Raw genomic sequence first — 21246 nt, 5'->3', positions numbered from 1 at the left:
GAATGAATGGATTTTTGCATATTTTGTTTTCCTTAATTGCTTTTTTTTAATGTTTTGAGAATATTAGGCATGATTAATATATTTGTACAATTATCATTCCTCCTTTATTCCCTTCACTTTTTCCCATGTACTTTCTAACACCCTTTCAAATTCATGACTTCATTATTATTGTTATGTATATATGTATGTGTTTATATGTATGTTTATATATACATACATATATGATAAATATATACCTACAACTTACTGAGCTCATTTATTGTTGCTTACATGTACATGCTTAAGGGTTACCACTTGGAATTGAATAAATTGTTAGGGTTCTTGTCTCTAGAGAAAACTAATTTCCCCTCTTTCAGCAGTTTAGTTCCTCTAGGGTGGGATCTCATGAAATTTTCATCTTCCATATTGGCCCATCAGACAATGCTGTCATGATACAGGTCTTGTTCAGGAAGCCATATTGTTGATAGCTCATGGATACAGCTTCCTTTTCATGACTAGAAAACACTATCTACTAGCAAGTACGTTGCTTCACTAATGCTATGAAACAAATGTATTTGGAATATTTTCTAGAATACATAAGGCAAAGTTTTTCTCTGTTCATTGAATTATTGCTGAGTTGATGAAACTAGTCACCCTATGTAGATGCAGCTCTAAACCTGCATTTTTCAATCAGATTTGCTAAGCAACAAGTTACTTGATACAACTAGTTGTCAGAAGTACCCCCTTTAGGATGCATTAAAGTTCCAAAGTATTCCACAGTCATATTTTATGAAGGTATTTCTAGGACAAAAGAAAAAGTTAAGAGAGCCTCTTTGGTTTTCCAGAGCATTTCTCAGACTAAACATCCCCAAGTGACAATGCCACACCCTCTTTAGCTCAGCTATGCTCACTTGTAAAGCTTATCTATTACTCCCATCTCAGAGACTGCAAGCATAGAACCTGAATATCAAAACAGATGTGTGAGCCTATGGATTCTTGTGGAATTAATACCTGAGATCCTCTTCTAAAAGATTTGAGAGTCAAGGTTAATTTCTTGCCAAATATCTGACTGTGAGATATATCCAATGTTCCAAGTATGATATTTCAATTCTAGTCTTATTGTAAAATCAAATTACCTTGCGAGAACCTAAGCCAATTGAATAATTATTTCTAAATGAAAGGATAATTGAACCCGCTTCCACAACTTTGTTTCAACATGCTTTCCTAATTGTGAAATATTTGTCATTTTTTACAGTAAAATTTCAATAGTCCTGTGAAATAGGCACTGTTAATTATTGTATTAATTATCCTAAAGAGGACGAAAATCCACAGTCATTTAGAAAACTGGGTAACATGAGCTTCAATGAAATCAAATTATGTTTTGTTCTACTTTGTTATTTTATATGATGCAGTACAGTATTTCATTAAAAAATATTTGTTAGTACTTTGTGTCAGACACTGAGGTTGTCTGGAATGTCTGAGGTGGGTCACTCTTCACTTTTCTTATCTACCCCTTGCCAGAGAGCCAGCCATTAAGAAAGAGCTAGACTTCCTGTATGGCATTGGGAATAAATATCTGGGTAAGTGGGAGAGAAATAAGTTTTATAGACAGGGTTGGAGGGTGCTTAGAAATCAGAGGAGTTTTTACAGTGGTGTTACATCTTTTAGAGGTGGTCAAAAATAAGAGCAAGATGACAAGAAGATGGACAGTGATTGCTGAGAACTGCAGGCTGTGAACCTAGTAGTTAACCACAAACTTACACTGAAAATTGATGCCTAGAAGACTCTTCAGCATCTATTGTTGTATCAGAACACTGAGAGGCAAGGACCCGGAATGCAGCCACAGACTACACAGATTAAGATGTCCAGCAAGAGGATTTGGGATTAGTTCCATTGGAGATACTTCCCTAGCATGCTTGAATCTCTGAGTTCAATTCTCACCAGAGAAAACAAAATGTTTAGGGAGTTCTTGTTTAGGCTGACCGCATGGTTTGGCCATTGGGAAAGTCCCAGCTGTGATATAGCTTAATTGCAGAGAGAGAGAGAGAGAGAGAGAGAGAGAGAGAGAGAGAGAGAGAGAGAGAGAGAGAGAGAGAGAGAGAGAGAATGCATCTTGTAAGTGGTCCAAACCCAGGATCCTTGACAGTTGCACAATGCCTGCTCTATTTGACCTTGTTAGACTGCGAGCTGAAATCTGCTCTTTGTCAGATAGTCAACTGTAGTTTCTCAGAATGGATGTTTTAAACATTGTGTCTTGTTTATTTTCTCCCAGCTTTGTAGTTTGAAAATGCCTTGCTTCTCCTGGCTGTGCAAAAGAGAACGCAGTATTAGAGGCCTCCCTTATTTGTATGTCTGAAAACATAAGTAACAAGGAATTCTTCGTGCACTGTGTTTGTCTATGCAAGTACACTCTTGGTAAAGTTAAATTTAGGAATAAGGAACAGTAAGAGATTAAAAACTACTAATAATAAAAAGAACTACCATAACACAAGCTAATAAAAGTGATTTACTTTTCTCTCTTCTTTTTCTCTTCTCTTATCTATCTATCTATCTATCTATCATCTATCTATCTATCATCCATCTATGTATCTATCATCTATCTATCCATCCCCATCTATCAATCTATCTATCCCTCTCTCTCTCTCTCTCTCTCTCTCTCTATCTATCTGTCTGTCTGTCTGTCTGTCTATCTACCTATCTATCATTTATCTATCTATCTATCTATCTATCTATCTATCTATCTATCATCTATCTATCTATCTATCTATCTTCATCCTTTCTACATCCTTCTGATTAAAAATAAACAATACGTTTCAGGCCAAGGATCATCATAAATGAAACTGTGAAAGTGGAAGCCATGAATAAAGGGTACTTTTTAAATAGGGATCCTCCATCCCTGGTTAATGTTGATAGAGGAAATCAGCCAAGCCTAGATTTGTAAGTGGCAAAGGTAGGAAGAGACAAAGGTAGCTTTTAGAAAAATTTCCTAGCTTTAAATGTTAGTTAAAATATAACTTGGTTAATTGGATAAGTAAGATTTTAAGTTTTGTGTTTCATAGGCATTTCTGTGTCTGCATATCCAGCCTCGGGACATAGTGACACCATGTTGTATTCTACCAAGTTTATATTTGAGAACCACAAAGTCCTTTAAGAGCTAAGAAATCTCATAATATTCAAAGGTTGCCATTTTTTTGTTGAAGCAGATTAATAGCTATTCTGAGGAACACATGGCCTGTAGGCTGAAGATTAGATACCCCTGCTGGAGATTTGAGAACAAAATAGAAAGTTCAATCATGAGTGACTTTGTATTTTAAAATTTCACTATGTATTTGAGTAAAACTGCAGTTTGAATTACCTTTTGCAATTAATTCTATGGTAAGAGTAGCCATTCTTCATATTTTCATGGGTTATTTGTCCAGAATTGATTGTGATAATTCCTGAATGAATAGCAAGATTCACTTACCCAAATTCTAAACAAAGCATGAATAATAATTGTAAATCAAATGTCCATGACATCATTTGCCTTATAGAAAGTGGCTCAATCTTTGGCCACCAAATAGAAGTTCTGTGTTAGTCATGTGATCTAAGATATTGCCTTTAAGATACACCTTGGATATTACAGATTAAGTATTGCTCAGGATTTAGTTTTCTAGAAATAATTACATGATTTTAATATGTTCAAGTCTTATCCATGAAAGAATTTAGGAAATATTACTAATTTAGCTATTAATAGTATTAATTTAGGAAAAGTACACAATCTGTTTTTCATTCAAGATTAATAAGGGGGTAACTTTTTCCAGGAAAGAGTGGTGAAGATAAATGCTACGACTATAGTTTGTAGGGAGTTGATAACCTTATTGAGAGGTTTATGTTTTTTTTTTTCTTTTAGGAGAAAAAGGGGCAGTACTGTGGGTAATCAAACTCTGGACCTTGGACATACAAGTATCCTCCAGCCCTGCCCCTTATTTTTAAATAGTTGTTTTCTATGTCTGTGACATATACACTCTACAAAGACATGTTTTTGAATGAGTCATATTAATCAGTTAATAATCTCATAAGATTAATAAAGGATTTATATAATAAAAATATCCTTGTGTTGAGAGCCAGGCAATAGACCATTAGGCCATTTGGTAGGTTTTTAGTTTATAAAGGTCCATAGTGAAATTTTACTGAAGGTGAAAGACCTATTATTACAGGCTTTTCAATTTTAAAACAATCCAAAATAAATAAGGCTATTTTTAGTTCTTTGGATTCATGGAAATATAATACAACTTGAAAAAAACTTTCAAATTTTCTTAATTACAAAAAACAAAAAAACCCAGGGCTGGAGAGAGGCACATACTGCTCTTGCCAGCAACCAGAATTTGGGTCCTAACATCCGCCTTGGGTGGCTTATAACATCCTATAACTCTAACTCCACAAGAGTCAGATACCTCTCATCTCCTTGGACACCATAATCACATATACATACCCACTATATGCTCAGAAACTTATACATAATGGAAAATAAACAGACTTTAAACTAATAATATTTACTTTCATAGACATTGAATAATTCCTGCCTCATAATAATTCATAGTTCTTAGTAATGCAGAGTTCATAATAATGTTTAGTTCATTGCAATGCATAGTTTCATGACTGACTATCTTAACTTTCAGTAAAGCAGATGCATACTAAAAGTTGTGAGTGTTAATACAAACACTTGCTCTAGAAAATCAGCCAGAAATCTTAGATTAAGTTGTAAATGGTTTTTAAAAAGTAAAAGACGTTGAAGAAATAAGTTTTCTTCTATGAAAACAGATGCTTTTATGATGGGAATTATCATTCAGGAAGTTTTATGGAATCCTTATATAATCCAAACAAGTTGAGGAGAGACACAGGCTTTCAACATGGGAAATTTCTAGATTATCATAAAATTTAGTTTATATTCCTTTTATTGGTCCTCTGCAATTCTATACCCATCATCAAAGGCATGAAGCCCCTATTTTAATATATTCAGAAGAGTCAGAAAACTGTAGTAACTTTCTATCATATGGATCCAATTTGAAATTTGCACAATAGGAATTGAGAAAACTAGGTAATGTTACAAAATTTTCAAGTATTGCCTGATATTTCAATTAATTTTGATTTATAGAAATTTTCTTCCTACTATGTATGATAGCAAGTTTGCTATGTATAGCAGGACTATATAAAGAAATATAATAAATTTCCTTATATAAAGTGAGAAATGATTTTTAGAATGTAGCATTTTATTTCCTAAAATAATCAGTAGTAATATTTCTCTTTTGAGACATTTTTAGTATTATTCATCAAATATCAAAACACATGGACAGTACCTTCTAGACAAGCTGTTATTATAATTTTTAAAGTAAATTCACTTTGTTTTGTTTATTGTTTAGCTGAACAGATGGTAATGGTTTTGACACAATTGAATTGCTCTTCCCTTTTTTTTAACTCCCCCACCCCCACCTTTGGGGTAAAAATAATACAGTAAAACAGTTTCTGGGCCTACATCGTCACAGCTGGTCACCAATCAATCTGAATTCATGGTACAGTGATGATCGCACATGTTGTCCAGGGGCCAAATCTGATTGGGCTGTATTTTTCGGCGGTGGTTCACATCAAAAGAAAGAAGGTACACCGAGGGTAGCAACTGACAGCCCGGGATAACACAACTGTCATTAATCAAACCTGGCAACAATGGCTTCCTTCGTACAAGTCCAAGTCAAGGAGATTTCACAATGAAAATCATCTCGTTTGTAGTAAAATTGCCCCATCAGAAATATTCTTCCTCTGTTTCATTTTCTGTTTTTAATTAAAATAAGCAGTGCTACTATATGCCACACATATATAAAATTTCACTATGCTGATAAGTGATTTTGTATAAAAGCATGCTCTACTCATTTATAATTTACTTTAGACTAAGTAAAGACAGTTAAAAACAAATTGAATTAGCTGTGATAAAAGAAATTAATTACATATAATTAACTTATATGTAGATTGATAAATAGTCATGAGGCTCCTATCGTTCTGATTGTCAAAAAGTATGGATACAGAATAATCAACACAATACTTTACCTGATAGACATGTGTAAGAAACAGCAAACATATCCAACATAAAGGTGGGCCTTTTCTATTATAATAAAGAAATGTACTGATAGTGGCTTATAGTCCCTTTATATACCCAGACAACTATATAATCAGCTTTTTATTTAAAATTGCATCAGGAAATAGGCATTTTCTACAGGTTGTTTATCATTTTGATGTCACATGTGGAATCACATTATACACTGTAAAGAACTTAAATGGAAGTATGATAGTTAGGTTTTTATCGTCAGCTTGATACAGTTGAGAATCACCTGGGAAGAAACCCTCACTGAAGGATGGTCTTCACCAGGTTGGCCTGTGGGCTTGTAGTGGGGATTGTTTGATTTTACGTTAACTGAAGTAGGAAGAACTGCCCAATCATCATTTGTGGCGTAAATGCAAAGGAGTGACAAACTGATCTTTGGCATGCTTACAGCAATGGCTCTCTTCTGACTATGGGTGTAACATGACCAGTTCCTCTCCTGCTTCTGTGACTGCCTTCCTATGATGCTGATGGACCGTAGCCTGAAATTTTGAGTCAAAATAAACACTTTATATTATTGCCTACATAAAGTGAATGCTTAGCAGAAAACATAACTAATTTCTTTTGCACGTGAGATTATCTGTGATGTATGATTTTGCTCAATAATGTAGCAGAAGGATACTTCTGAGATTTAGAGTTCTCTATATTTATACATTAATTTTTAAATTATTATACAATACATTTAATCAGCAACTCTTCCCCAATATCATTACTCTTTCATACTTTCTTAGCTTGGGACTTATCTTAAACTGTAAACATAAGCCATCCTTATAGATAAACATGGTAATCTACCATCCCTGAAGCCATTCACATTTACATAGAACTCATATTAGCAGGAAACAAGGCATTGATTGTTCATCTCTTGAGTTCTTTGTATGTATCATAAATAGCCATTATGAATTATGCTTTCTTCTGACTGTGCTGTTTTTACTTATTTCACAGCTATAGCTGGCATTCCTTCTATTGAACCGACATTGTGATTAGAACAATTTTGTTAATGGGATAATTCATACCCAAAGGATTTAAACACTTGTCCACTGTTAGAAACAGGGTGACCTTGTTGTTAAAATTTGGCTAATAGGTTCCTAAGTCTGTGCTTTAAGTGACTTGTATAAATTTTAGAAGTTCTGCTACTAATAGTATGCTGAGGGCATTTGGTGAAACAGACAAGATGACCACCTTCTTGGAAAAAGACAACCATGAAAACTCTAAAACTCTAATAGTTCTAAGTAGTACAGAATCATTAACATGTGTCTGCATTCCAAGAGGGGAGTAGCTATATTTCTTTTTGGTGCAGTTATGGAAGGTTTCAAACACAGATAGTGAATAAGGCCTTCTTAAGTCTTAAACCATGGTGAATAGAAAAAAAAAATCAAGGTGAATATATAATCAGAGAAGTCAATACCATGATTAAAGACAGAGGAGCTTGGGAGGCCCAAGCCACTGACATGCTTGGTAGACAGACATTGCTTTTGGTCATGCCAGTGTATATATAAAATAGAACTGTCACGGTAGAGACAAGGCATTTTTGTTGTTGCTGTTATTATTTTTTATTTGTTTTGTTTTTAAAACTAATGTTAGAAGTAGAACACAACTAATTACAGAGCTCTTTGAAACCAGCTGGACAGGGTTGGGGGGGTCATTTAACACTTAAGAAGCTCAAGAAGAATTATCAGGAGTCCAGTCACCCCCAGTGACTCAGTGAGTTTGAGAGCCTGGGCTACATGAGAGCCTGTCAAAAAGGAATCAATCAACCAATCAAACAAACAAACAAAAAACCAAGGGAAGGAGAGAGATCAAGGCTAGAAATCTGGATCAATTCTTAAAACAACAAAGTGTTCCAATGAGGATCCAACATGCAGAATCATCTAAAACAATTTTTCGGGAACATTGAAATAACTGTGCAGCATGTGAAAAAAGGAAAGCAGTGTAAACTATCATAAACTACCAGAAAAAACTGTTTGGAAAACATTAGTGAAAATTGAGAGGAAAGGTCATAAGAGTGGAAATGTGATAGTATTATTTTCTGGTTTGTCTAATTGAAAACTTAGAGTTGTACAGGAATATCGTCCCATTGCAAGGCACCAACTCTGGTAAATCATGTTAATGTTGTATTTTGTAAACTTATTTTGAAATTGTTTTTTATTCTCTAAATTTAAGAAATGAATCATTGTGAATGAACTTGGGCTACACATTCCAAAAGCTGCTTCAAGTTCATTTCAAATGTCCATATAGGGAGTTGGAAAAAAAAACCCCGAAAATACAAATTAACACTTCACTTATTTATTCTTTTAATTAATGTTCACTTTGTCAACTTCTCAGTATAGAAGACAAATATTTCCTCTTTTAATATATTTTAAGTTTCTTATATTCATAATGCCTAAAAATCATATTAAATATGGTATGATTAACTTACCTAATAATAAAACACAAGTGACCCAAAGCAAAAATGTATAATATTTTCCTTATTTGTGGAGAGTCATCAAGGATAGGACAAATTGGAAAGCCTGTCTTTGATAGTTTCAAAGCATAAAAAATTGCACAATGTAAAATGAATGGGTAACTGACAAGCAACTAGTGATCAGTTATAAAATTAGTGATCTTATTTTTAGTAATTTTAGTCTGAATGAGTGTAATATGTATCTAGATGTTTGTGTATATAAAATGCAGTATAAAAAGGGATGAATGAGGATCACTATCTATATGCAATAGCTATATGACTGATGCTGTTTAATAATGCTGGTTCCTATTCTACACAGGTACGATATCAAAGATGACTATACCCTGAGAATTAAAAAGGCCTTGAGTACAGATGAAGGTACCTATATGTGTATCGCTGAGAATCGGGTAGGGAAAGTGGAAGCCTCTGCTACTCTCACTGTCCGAGGTAAGAGACTTGAAGCGTCAAAGAAAATTGAACCAGGAGCCTAATATTTTGATCAGTTGGTAAGTTCATGACTGCTCAAATTAGTAGGAACTGCTGGGCATGGTAGCCCACACCTGTTATCCTAACACACAAGAAGCAGTCACAGAGGGATCACAAATGGGAAGCCAGGCTGGTCTTTATAGCAAAATGTTTCAGAGTAAAGGAATATATTATACAGTTTTAGTATTATAATAAATAACTCCGGTGTTTTTGCCTTCCAAATCATTAATTGAAATAAAATAGTTGCTTAAATGGTTCTCTCTCTCTCTCTCTCTCTCTCTCTCTCTCTCTCTCTCTCTCTTTCCTTTTTTCCTTTCTTTTTTTTTCACAGAATACATAAAAGAATTTGATTTCCAAATGCACTGACCAGCTCTGAACTAGTGTTCAGTTTAATCTCAGTTAATATGATAATAAACTAATTCAGACAGTAGCCAGTTCAGTCTGCTAGATGGTTTACTACCTCTGATAAACAGTGAACATGAGTGACCTTCCTCACAGGTGATAGACACACTTCCAGATAGAAAATGCCAACAATTGCCTCAGACCCGGGGCAACCTCGCTTTTCCCTTCTTGCTTGGAGATGGTTGCCAAAACTGCTGGTAGAGACTGACTTACATTTCTCTTCACATGTCAGTTTGAACTTGGGAATACAAAGGATCCATTCTCTAACCACAAATAACATATGCATGTGCCTGTTTTCAAGCTGCATTGTCTCAACTTGTCTTCACTTCGGGCTTATGGTTGCTAGGGAGGTTTTAAGCAATTACTTCTCAGTTTGATGCTTCTCTATCCACTTGCCTGCAGGTGCTATTGAAACCAATGGCTCCATGGGAGACTGTGTGAATCTCATCCCCCTACATTGCAGGATTAAGGAGTTCAGTACCTTTGTACATGAGAGTATCTTTCAGTTTGCTAAGACCAACAATTACTGCTTTTTTTTTTTCAAGATTCACATTTAGTTGTAGCTCTTCGAGATCTCCATCATTTAAATATATCAAGCTGTCTATGATCTCTGTCTCTGAAGTTTTTACAACAGAAGATATTAAAAGATATCCCATTTGTCTCAGGGCTGTGTTGTGAGGATCCAATACCAGGCGGCGCCTAAGCATTTGCCTGGTGCTACCTACTCATTTAACAGACAGAGCAAGTAGAACAAGGTGAAGGGCACTGTCTAGGGTCATACTACTGATCTGTGGAGAAATGAAAGCAAGCATTCACTTTTCTCCCATCATGGGGCAACGCTCTGGCCTTGTCATGTAGGTAAAATCATTTTATAGAGTTACATGCATTATCGGCTAATGGTGAATGAACCCAAACTGGAGAGGCCTCCCCTGGTACAATCCAGTTTCCAGGATTCTTCCCAGTCTTGGCTGTTTTCTAAAAGTACACTGAGTATGCCTGGCGTTTGTCCTTCTCTACAGCAAGGACATTCCCTTAAAAATAGTCCTGGACATGGGCTGCCATGAAGCAGTAGGGTTGGTTTAACTGTTTAAGGGACTCCTCACTCTGAATCTCCTGTTTGTACAATGTTCTTTGAATTTGTAGTTAGTTCATATACTGACAAACACAGCCACAATAAGTTAAAGATCTTCATCTATGAGAGCCTTGGATAGCTAGCAAATTTTTATCATACCTTCACTCATACCTTCTGTAATCTAATTTCAGGTGATAAGTCTAGTCAAAACATATTTTTGAAATAACTTGAACATTCTACTCACTGGTATATATGTGGTCTCTGAAAGTTTATGGAAGCTTTCAAATTCTTCTATATTCAACACTGTCCTTTTACATGTACATTTAAGACATCTCAGGCTAAGAAAGTATCTCGTTCATAAAACTGTTGAGAGTAATCACGGGACAATAGAAAGTTCAACAGCTCAAAATAAGGGTTTAAAATTGTTGTTTGTATCTTTTCAGTGACATTAATATTGTCATCCCAAGAGGGACATAAAGATCTGTGCCTGTAATTTTAGCATGTGAGACACTGAGACAGAGGGACTGTAGTGAATTGGAGGCCAGCCTGAGTTACATTGAATTTCAGGCCAGTGCAGGCTACATAGTGAAACTGTGTTTTAAAACAAGCAAAACCCAATCAACGAAGCAAACAAACATTGCTGTTTTTGAGTATCACTGATTCTAATATATAATAATTCAAATGGTAAGGGTGGAGTAGATGGAGGTTGTAAAATATGATATTACTACTTATATATTTATTTACTCTTTCATGTATATGAGTACTCTGCATGCTCATCTGCACACACCAGAAGGCATCAGACCCCATTATAGATGGTTGTGAGACAACATGTGTTTGTTGGGAATTGAACTCAGGACCTCTAGAAGTGCAGCCAGTGCACTTAACTGCTGAGCCATCTCTCCAGTCCAGTTTTCTTATATAATTAACAGTAACAGGTTGACTAACTAGTTCACATAGCTGAAGAGTTCATCCCCAAAAAATTGTGAGGATATAAATCAGTTTTTCTGTTTCTGTTTCTTTCAGTGACTTACTGCTGTTAAATGCTGTCAGCTTTGAAATGTTTGCTTTCTGCTAGCATACCCCTTTGTACTGGTAGAACTCTGTTTAAAATTATGGAAATCTGTTTGTTTGTTTCCATATTCAAAACACCAATTTAAGGGAAGGGAATAACTAGTCATGTTTCAAAGGTGTTAACAGAAAAGCCAATCTCCCGATAAACTGATTTGGAGAACAGTTCATGAAGTTCTCTGGCCTTAAATAATAGAGGTAGACAGGGACATTCTTTTATAACATGAGCTTTCTGAGAGTTATGTACTCTCCCAGTTATGGAATCATGTTTATTTCTAGACTCAGTAGAATTGTTTATAGTAACAGAAAGCACTACTAAACCTAAGGTTCTCTAGAGTGAATTAGCAGTGTTCCTGCTGGAATATGGTTATCCTAAGAGCTTAAGTTATGTATTCCCAGGTACAGAATAGAGTCACAAAGATACAGGACATTTTTGCTTCCTGAGTAGACATTGTTATAGTACTGTTGAAACTCACCAGTCTTGAACTTCCTGCCCACCATGCCTGAGATGAGATGCTTCCTCTCATCTCTCCATAGAAGGATGCTGGCAGTGGCTCAATTGCACCTCACCTTTACCCTTGCACAGCTTTGCTCCCACAAGAATTTATAAGTTAGGAAAAGGGTTTGAAGGAGTTTGAAGTTGAAGGAAATAAGTCAGGGATCCTTAGGTGAATCTTTGATCTGATAAAAAAGAAATTATGCCACAACACTCATTTGTCTCCAGGTAGCTAGCAGGAAGCAAGCATCTGTACCTCTGAGAGTGAAGGTGCTTTCTCTTTTTTTCCCCAATGACCCTGTTCTTATTCTCCCAACCCATTTGTTTTCTCTTACATTCATTTTCATGTAAACATAGATCAAAACAATTTAGACCAAGTTGGTAGCACTTGCTTATCAGCATTGACATGCTTCATTATTAAGTCATAAATGGCTTTGATTATTTACCACCCAAATATATTTATTGATTGTATATGACAAAAATAGAGCAACTCATGCAAATAAAACTGTGCACTCTCACCTACATACACCGAAGATAGTTTTAGATACATTTATTCTTTTTTTTTCCGTCCAGTTCCCGTCCCAAACATCTCCCTTCTCCCCCAGATTCACTCCTTCCCCCTCTCCTCCCAGAAAAGAGCAGGCTTCCCAGGGATATCAACCACACAAGGTACAAGATTCTTTAAGACCAGGCATAAACCCTCACATCAAGACAGGTCGAGGCAATGCAGTAGGAGGAAGAGGATCCCAAGAACAAGGGAAGGAGTCAGAGACACCCCCCCACTCCCACTGTCAGGAGTACCCCCAAAATACCAAGCCAACAATGTAGCATATATGCAGAAGATTTATTCTTAAATAGGTAATTCAGCTAGACCAAATCATCTCTAAGTTATGTTGGGGGGATTGAAATGAATGAGACAAAAATTATATAACCAACCCCAAAATATTCCATTCAAAAACTGTTTGCTGACTAAACAAACGTTAACAACATGTGAGGAGCTGTTTGTTTGTAGAGAAAACAGATTTGTGTTTACACTTGAGTGCTTGACCCAAGGAGACATGGAGTGTTCTGTTTGCTTTGAGAACATTCTCAGCTAATTGTTTTCATAATTTGTCAAAAGTTTCAGGTTCAGCATTTTATTGGAAGCAAACCTACAAAAACTTACAAAGCATTGTTTAAAAAAATTATATATATATATAATAAATATATAGAATATAATAAAATATATTAGATACATTTATTCTTTTTATTTAGATACATTTATTCTTTTTTCTTTTTATAATAATATAAATTATTATATATTTATTATATAATATAATAAAATATTATATATGTAAAAAAACCAGTAAACCTTAAATTGTTTCTTCTCTGATTTGTAGCATGCAGATGAATTAGAGTGTTTGTGTCCCCATGGTATGAATTTGTCATTCATCTAAGATTGCAACTTCAAAATAAGGGTTAAATATTATTAATAAATCTCTGTAGAATGATGTAATGTACAGTAAATTATTATTGAAAAACATGTTTTACCATTTAGACATGCAGTTGGGATAGCTCACATTATAAGGTTAATGGGGGTAAAATTATGACTTTTATTTTCTGTGTCTATCTCATTATGCACATAAATGAAAGGTTCAGCCTTTCTCTTGGTTGTTTTATTAGAATGAGGTCAACTGACCCAAGAGGTTATGTCCATTTTAGTCCATTTAATTCTGGAACACAGTTGAGTTTAATTTGCTGATTTTGAAAACATCCACCTGCTGATTTTCATGATGAAATGTTGCTATGGAACAAAGACACGCAGTTTTATTGTGATATTTATACAGAAATTGTATCATTATGTGAATGTTAGCACATTGGGGATACTTTACGGAGTTTTATAATCAACACTTGAAACCAAAGTCTCTTCGGTATATTTTTTGTTTGATTGTTTTTTAATTTCAAAAGCATGGCAACAAACAAGGTTATCAAGTGAAGCTTGCCATCAAGGAGATTTATTATCTGCCTTGGCAAACAAAATTAAAAAAGAAAAAAACTACTAAAAGAACTGCATCCATAATAATCAAATCAAAAAACTTATTAAGTAATCTGTAAAATGATTCTTGAAAGAGATATCAAAACAGCAGCTTCATTTATGCAAACAATTTTCCTCATTCCCAGTGTTTTTCATTCTCTTGATATAGAAGTATCTCATTGGAAGTGCTGTCTTCCAAGGCAGTATATTAAACAATTTTTTCAACTAGTATAAAGTGAATGCAAAATATATTATTTATTTCAACATGATTTTCCTACTGTTACTACAATCATCATAGTTTTATTATCCTAATTATAAACTATAGTCTCTTCTTTCTCCTTCATGTCACAACCTTAGAAGATGTAATATTTCTTAGGGAAGTATATTTGAAAACCAATATTATGTTGCAGCTAAATTAGCACGAATTTCAATATTGATTTCTTTTTCCTATTAGAAACTGAAACAACTGAGAGAAATTGTTAGTGAGAGTAAAGAAAGAATTTATGATGTCAATCTTACATCTTTACTTGGTTATTAGTCTTGGGTCTTTCTATTCATCCCTTTACAAAAAGGATAAAATGGGTCATCAGGCAACTTCTCAATGCTTTTCTACAATAAACATACCATAAAGTACTTATGCCAGTGACACAGAATTTTCCTACTGTTACTACAATCATCATAGTTTTATTATCCTAATTATAAATACTACTATTATAAAAGACAACTCTCTTTCAGATATATCTAACTATACTCTTAGTTTTAGGGATTACACAAATTCAGAATAATAATGGACAGGCTGATTAAATGCTCAAGTATAAAGCATGTTCCAAATGTTGTATTTATCTTTTCAAGCCCAACATCAAGATCAACATCATGATCAACATCAGCAAGAACTATTCATACCTTGTTTTAGAAATGCATTATTATTCACTAGGGTTATATACGCTGGGATATGGATGGATATAGACCTATTGGATGGAAAAATTTATATTTTAATTGTTCAGTTTTATATAGTTAGCTCTTCTAAACAGGTTTCTTCTTCTGGAAAAAGGAAAACTATGTTTTATATTGCTTATTTTTTGCTTTTAAATGGTTGTTTATCCATAATGATTTGAAACTATTTTTAAAGAAAATATTTAGCTTATGTATGTATCTTAAAATTTCAGTCATTAAGAGAATGTCAGCCTACTACTATGGATCTTAGTAACCAAATGTTATGGTAACATAAAAAATGTTATCTTTGCTGAAGCATCAATTTGAAGCTATGCTCAGTGAGAGAAGGAATCAACACGCCAGTCACTGGTTCATCACCTATGCCAGAAGAAGCAATAGGTTCAATAATGGTTAGGGAGCTACAGAGTTGAGATCTGCAGGCATAACTCAACCTATATTGTTACATGAAACACATAGATGATTTCCATGGATGAAAGCAAAGTAGACCTAAATTATTGCCTACTGAAAAGCTGCATTAGGAGCTTGTTTATATTCCTTGAGATGGTTCTGAGAAGCCATGCTTAAAATCCAATTGCTGTTTAGTTTAGGTAGTGAGGCCTTATTTGCAGACATTATGTTTGCTACATATTGACTTGAGTAGTTGATCAGTCTGTTCTTAACTTGGGAGTAGCATAAGGCTCTTTAACTTGATGTCTTTGAAGTAAAAACTGAAGTAAGTACTGATGATAAGACTAAACCTACAGTGTACCTTCAAATCCTTGGAGTTAGTCTTATGGTTCAAAAGAACTTTTTCCGTAGAATTATGTTTATATCTTTCAGTTGTCTCAGACTTAGGCACCCTGTTCATAATTGAATTATGAGAATAGAAATCACTCTATTGTCCATACTTAAATGTAGCATTACACATCATGCATTCTGATAATTTTTCTTTTCTTTTTTTTTAATTTCTTTTTTATGTTCTCACCACACCATTGTAATGTCTACAGTTCGCCCTGTTGGTAAGTAGTCATCATTCTATCCATTTGGCATGGCTTTGCACAGTACTTCATAATTCATGCATAGTAGCCTTTGCAGAATTAAGTATATTTATTTGCCCATGTTAAAATGCTTCTCGAGGAACTATCTGCTATAATAGTTGCTCACGGCTTTTCAATTGCTTTGGTAAACAATTTTAGTATTTACTTTCTCAACACAGCAAGGAGTTGGTGTCAATTTTCAGATAAAATAACATATTGTTAATGTTATAAACCCCTAACTTTTCCTAAGTAGGATGATACAATACTTTATTTTGTATTATATGTATAAAATAATAGGCTATGTTTGATATTACTCAAGAGAGAAGTCTATGCATTAAATTAAGATGTTTATTTCTTATTCACCTGCTTCATTTTAAGCCAGTCAGACTCCTCGTTTTTTAGGGATATTTCTCTCTTCCTGCTCATCTGCATTTCTACATAGGGAAAATTTAATAGGAATCTGCTATATGTTGTGTTAAGTGGATTCTTAACATTAGTTTGGGAGAGTTGGGAGATACTTTGGCATGAAAACAGTGTTTGTGGCTTAATATCTCATCATTGCTTTGGCTTTGCAAAAAATGAATAGCATGCGCTTATAGAAATTTAACTGCTGATTATTTGTGACTATTTTAAGGATGAAATATTTTTAAATTCACTTAATTAGTAACATCAAGTTTAGAATAACTTACCCATGAGTATGTTTAGATAGAAGAAATTTTGTGAGATGAATATATGGATGCATAAATATGAGGATAAATGAATTGTTCCAGTACATTTTTTAAAAAAATAAACCTCAAACTATTTTAATAACTTATTCAGCTTTCACTGTTTCAGAAATTGTTCATCTAGCTTGAAAACTCTTCTTAATATACTGACCTGACATTTTGCCATTTGATGTGAATTGACCTAAACTCATATTATTTTTTCTTCCTTGTTTGTGATACACACATACTCTTATCATATAGTTTGTTCTTATGTCAATAGCAAGTATAGTCAATAAAATTTGGTTTCAAAATTAGGAGTTCTCATATGCATTATATTAGCACTCTTTTTTTTATTCACATGTTAATATTCTTACTCCTCTGTGTCAAATAAGTGCAGGAGGTCTGCATGAATGACCTGAGCATAAGTGGGTCATTGGGCCATGCATACAATGTTTCTGTAAACCTCTATTGTCTCAGAAAAGTGGTGGTACACACTTTTAATCCAGCACTTGGGAGGCAGAGCCAGGTGGATCTCTGTGAGTTCGAGGCCAGCCTGGGCAACAGAGTGAGTTACAGGAAAGGTGCAAAGCTACACAGAGAAACCTTGTCTTGAAAAACAAAACAAAACAAAACAAAACATCTGTTGTCTAACTTCTGGGTCTAGTTTTAATACACTTATTGTTTAGCATAGTAACATTTTGAAATGTACTTAAGACTTAAATAATTTAAATATAAGTTGCAATTTTTTTTCTTGAAGCATAATAATTTAACCAATCATACTTTTCAGGATTGATTTTTTAAATTTGAGGACAGTAATACTATAATTTTAAAGCTCATTGTTTGAATTTTCAATAATTCATTTAATAACAACTACATTACAATTGAGGGCGTCTTAAAAATAAGAGAATGAGGAAGAATAAAATGGCATAGACTAGGAAAAGAGAGCTGCTTTCCTGTAACATCACTGTTCTACACCTGGAACTATATTCCTTGTCATTTTAGAACCGTGCTTTGTTCTAACATCATTCTAGAGCTGATAGTCTATTATCTGATCACTCTAGATACATCACTTTGCTCTAAATTCATTTGAGGACTGATGGTCTCTTCTGACCATTCAAGAACTAATGCTCTGGTTGTAGGTGGAGTTTCTCCATCCCACCAGTCAGCTCTGTCCCACCAGCACACTCCCAAAATAAACATTCAGAGACTTAATATTCATTGCAAGTACTTGGCCGATAGCTTAGGCTTGATACTAACAAGATCTTACAACTTAATCCATATTTCTTATTTATGCTCTGCTTTTTCCATAGTACCTTTTTTCAGCATGCCATGTTCATCTTGTTTCTCTCCAGATCTTCTGGTGATTCCCCTTCTTCTATCCAACACTCTCTTTTTGTCTAAAAATCCCTCCTAACCTCTACCTGCCTAGCTACTTGCCAGTTAGCCCTTTATTAAACCAATGAGAACAACAAATATTCACAGTGTACAAAAAGATTGTTCCACAGCATCTGATAGATGACCATTTCATTAGAGTTCCTCTCTCATCATCTCTTAACTAGGTAGAGAGACCTATTTATGTAACAAATATTAAATTCATTATTGAAACTTATTATGTACTAAAATGTATTAGTAAAGATATGTATGCAAAAATTACATATAATAAAACTCAAGACATAGTAATTGGAAAGAAAAAAATCTAACCTTTTTGGAAGTCTTAGGCAGCAACAACTTTACAAATTTATAAATTTTAATTTATTTTAAGGGAGTAAATCTATGATTCTCATTGTTGATGTTAAAATATATGATTAGATGAGAACACTTGTCAATGAAAAAAAATTTCAGAAAGAACTCTTCAGATATTGTAATTATAACAAACACATTTCAAGTAAACAGAAAATAAACAGATTCAATTTACAGATTTTGGTAGCTAGAAACAAAATGTTCATGCACCTCTTATGTATACACCTCATTTAATAAGTTTTTAGATTATATGACAATGTTAATAATGTCTAATACATTTATAGAATGTATTAGAGCACTGGTTAAAACAACATGGTGTGTTCGGTGCCCTGAGATGTAGCTGTCACCAGCAGTGAATTTCAAAAGTTATTTCCAAATTTATCCTTGTTTGAAACAATTTCTTAAATTCCCATTGAACTGGAAATAAAGAATAGCTTTTTGACACATTATACTTTATCTTAGAAAGTCTGTCATTTCATAAATCTGTCTTGAATGACTTATGACAGTGCTCAGAAGTATGAAGAACTATACTTCAAATGTGACAACTGCCGTGAACTTGGGAAATTGAAAGTTAGATACGTTTTCATTGGATTAGTAAAGAAAAGGCTGACAAAGAAGAGATTAGACTGCTGTGCCCCTGAATTAGCTCTTAAAATGACTTTTGATACATTAAATATAGACATTGAAACTTTTATAAGGCTAAAAGGAAGACACCAGTTGAAATAATCAATTAAACACATCATTGAAAAACTCAGTTTTTTAGGGGATTCAAACACAAGTATTTTCAACTTTGAAGATCTTAGAACTATCATAAAGAGTATTCTAAAAGCTAATCATAAAGAGGTGAGAAAATTTCTTTCTAATTCTAGTCTAAATAAGGGAACATATTTTCAAACTAATACATAGTTTAGAAAAAAGTTTCTGGATTTTTCCTATGAAAGGATTTTAAAAGAACAGTATAAATCAAATTGAGATTTTGGAGTACTTAAAGATTCAGAAAACAATCACTTTGTTATTCCATACGAAGCTTTTCTGTGGTCTGTGTAGAAAGCTAAATTTGGAAATTATTGCAAACTTCATAGTGAAATTTGTCCAAACAGACAACTTAGAAGATTCAGCTGAATTTAAAAGAGACAAATTTACTACACCATGCAGGTCACAATTGGAATTACACACACTCTTAACTGTATTTTGAGATTCAATATAAATTTGATTAGATTTCTGCTGTAGAAAATAATTTTGAAAGTCATCAATTTTATCCTCATTTGAGGAAAGTATTTTCCATGTTACTGTTTCTCATTTGTAATGTCACCAGTGTCGCAGAAGGAGCCCACTTGTCTGTCTGTTATATTTTGGGTTAGCACTAAATCTAGATCCATGCTTCTTTATAATGAACTCACCAGGCTTTCCTGCTTTACTTTTGACATTGTTCCAAAGGCATCATTCATAGGAAAAGGCAAAAATGCATCTGAGGGCAAAGCTAGCTGTGACTAGTGAAGTATTAATTTGTTTATGGAAATATCTTCTAACCAGAGACCTGACAATAAGAAAACGATCACAGTAGGGAACCTCCCCCTGTTCCTATAACCATCTGGTTTATTTTCCTATTGGAAGCCTTTCTCCAGCATAAAAATAAAAATGAACATCTATTTTGGAGATGGGCAACACATTTTTTTTTTCGTAGCAGTAATTCAAAACATGATGAGCAATTTGGAAAAGAACTGTCAAATCTACCAGCTGCCTTGCCTGTGAAGTTGAGCTCTCTTCCGTTTTGTGTCTTATGTACCATATGCTAGCTGCTGATTGCCTCAACCATAGAGAGGAAAAGCTGAGTGGATCAGGTGAAACTTCTGGAAATCATCAACAGCAGACTCCATATGTAACTTCATAGGCATTTAACCAATTTAGTTACAAAAATGTTTGTTATATTTTGATAGAATGTGCCAGTGCAAGTACTTATAAGTACTTCAGAATGACAGGTTATTGCAAAAGCAATATTAAATGATTTATTTTTAAAGAAACAGTGCTAAAGAAATGTCTCAGTGGTTAAGAGCACTTGCAGCACCCACATGGCCGTTCACAACCATCTGTAACTCCAATTTATGGGGATCCACATCCATTTCTGACCTCCATGGGCACTATACACACCTGAAGAACTAAAAAAAATTATATAGGTGTGTGTGTGTATATATATATATATATATATATATATATATATATATATATATAAATTATACTTTTCTAAAGAAGAAAGAAAGAGCCATTATTTTAAACAAATCTTTATTGGCATATTTATATCCACACATTAGCTAGTTCTATTTACACATTGGCATAGAATTTAATTATAGCATGATCTAAATAATTTTATTCTTGAAGTCAGCAAAAATTTTAATGAAAGAGACAATGAATGAAAATTTTCTTTAGGGAAAATTATAATTCAGACCTGACTTAGAGCATAAGATGTCAAATAGTCCTAACTCCTTCACATTCCAAAAATCAAGCTTAAAATTGAATGTTTGTACATAACTTAATACGGTGTCTGTTTCAGTTACTTTTAAAATAAGAAAATGCATAATTCTTACACTTCGTCTTGAAATATCTCCTAAAGATTTCTTGAGTGTGTTTTGCAAGCAGATCTGTGGTTTGAGTCACAGCATTACTCCTCCCTCAGAAAAGCCGTTCCTCACATGACCCGAGGTGGTTATCTTCTGCTTATAAGAGCTATGTTTTCTGTACCAGGCACTT

General features: G+C 34.0%; 1 protein-coding gene across 12 annotated transcripts in view; it reads left to right on the top strand.

Annotated features, from left to right (window-relative positions):
• Robo2 (roundabout guidance receptor 2) overlaps positions 1-21246 on the top strand; it is a 531698-nt gene that overhangs the window by 399476 nt on the left and 110976 nt on the right. For 7 of the 12 annotated variants that reach the window (XM_052741004.1, XM_052740998.1, XM_052740999.1 and 4 more), the window contains 2 exons: positions 8869-8996; positions 16028-16039. In XM_052741004.1, coding sequence (XP_052596964.1) covers positions 8869-8996; positions 16028-16039 — 140 coding nt within the window. The remainder of the gene's footprint in view (positions 1-8868; positions 8997-16027; positions 16040-21246) is intronic. The other 5 variants (XM_052741005.1, XM_052741000.1, XM_052741008.1 and 2 more) reach the window with 1 other exon arrangement.

This window comes from Peromyscus californicus, unplaced genomic scaffold (assembly GCF_007827085.1).
Source record: "Peromyscus californicus insignis strain IS unplaced genomic scaffold, ASM782708v3 Scaffold_16__1_contigs__length_79575227, whole genome shotgun sequence".
In the NCBI taxonomy this organism is placed as follows: Eukaryota; Metazoa; Chordata; class Mammalia; order Rodentia; family Cricetidae; genus Peromyscus; species Peromyscus californicus.
Note: the sequence above shows the minus strand (reverse complement) of the source record. Positions and strands in the feature narration are given on the sequence as shown.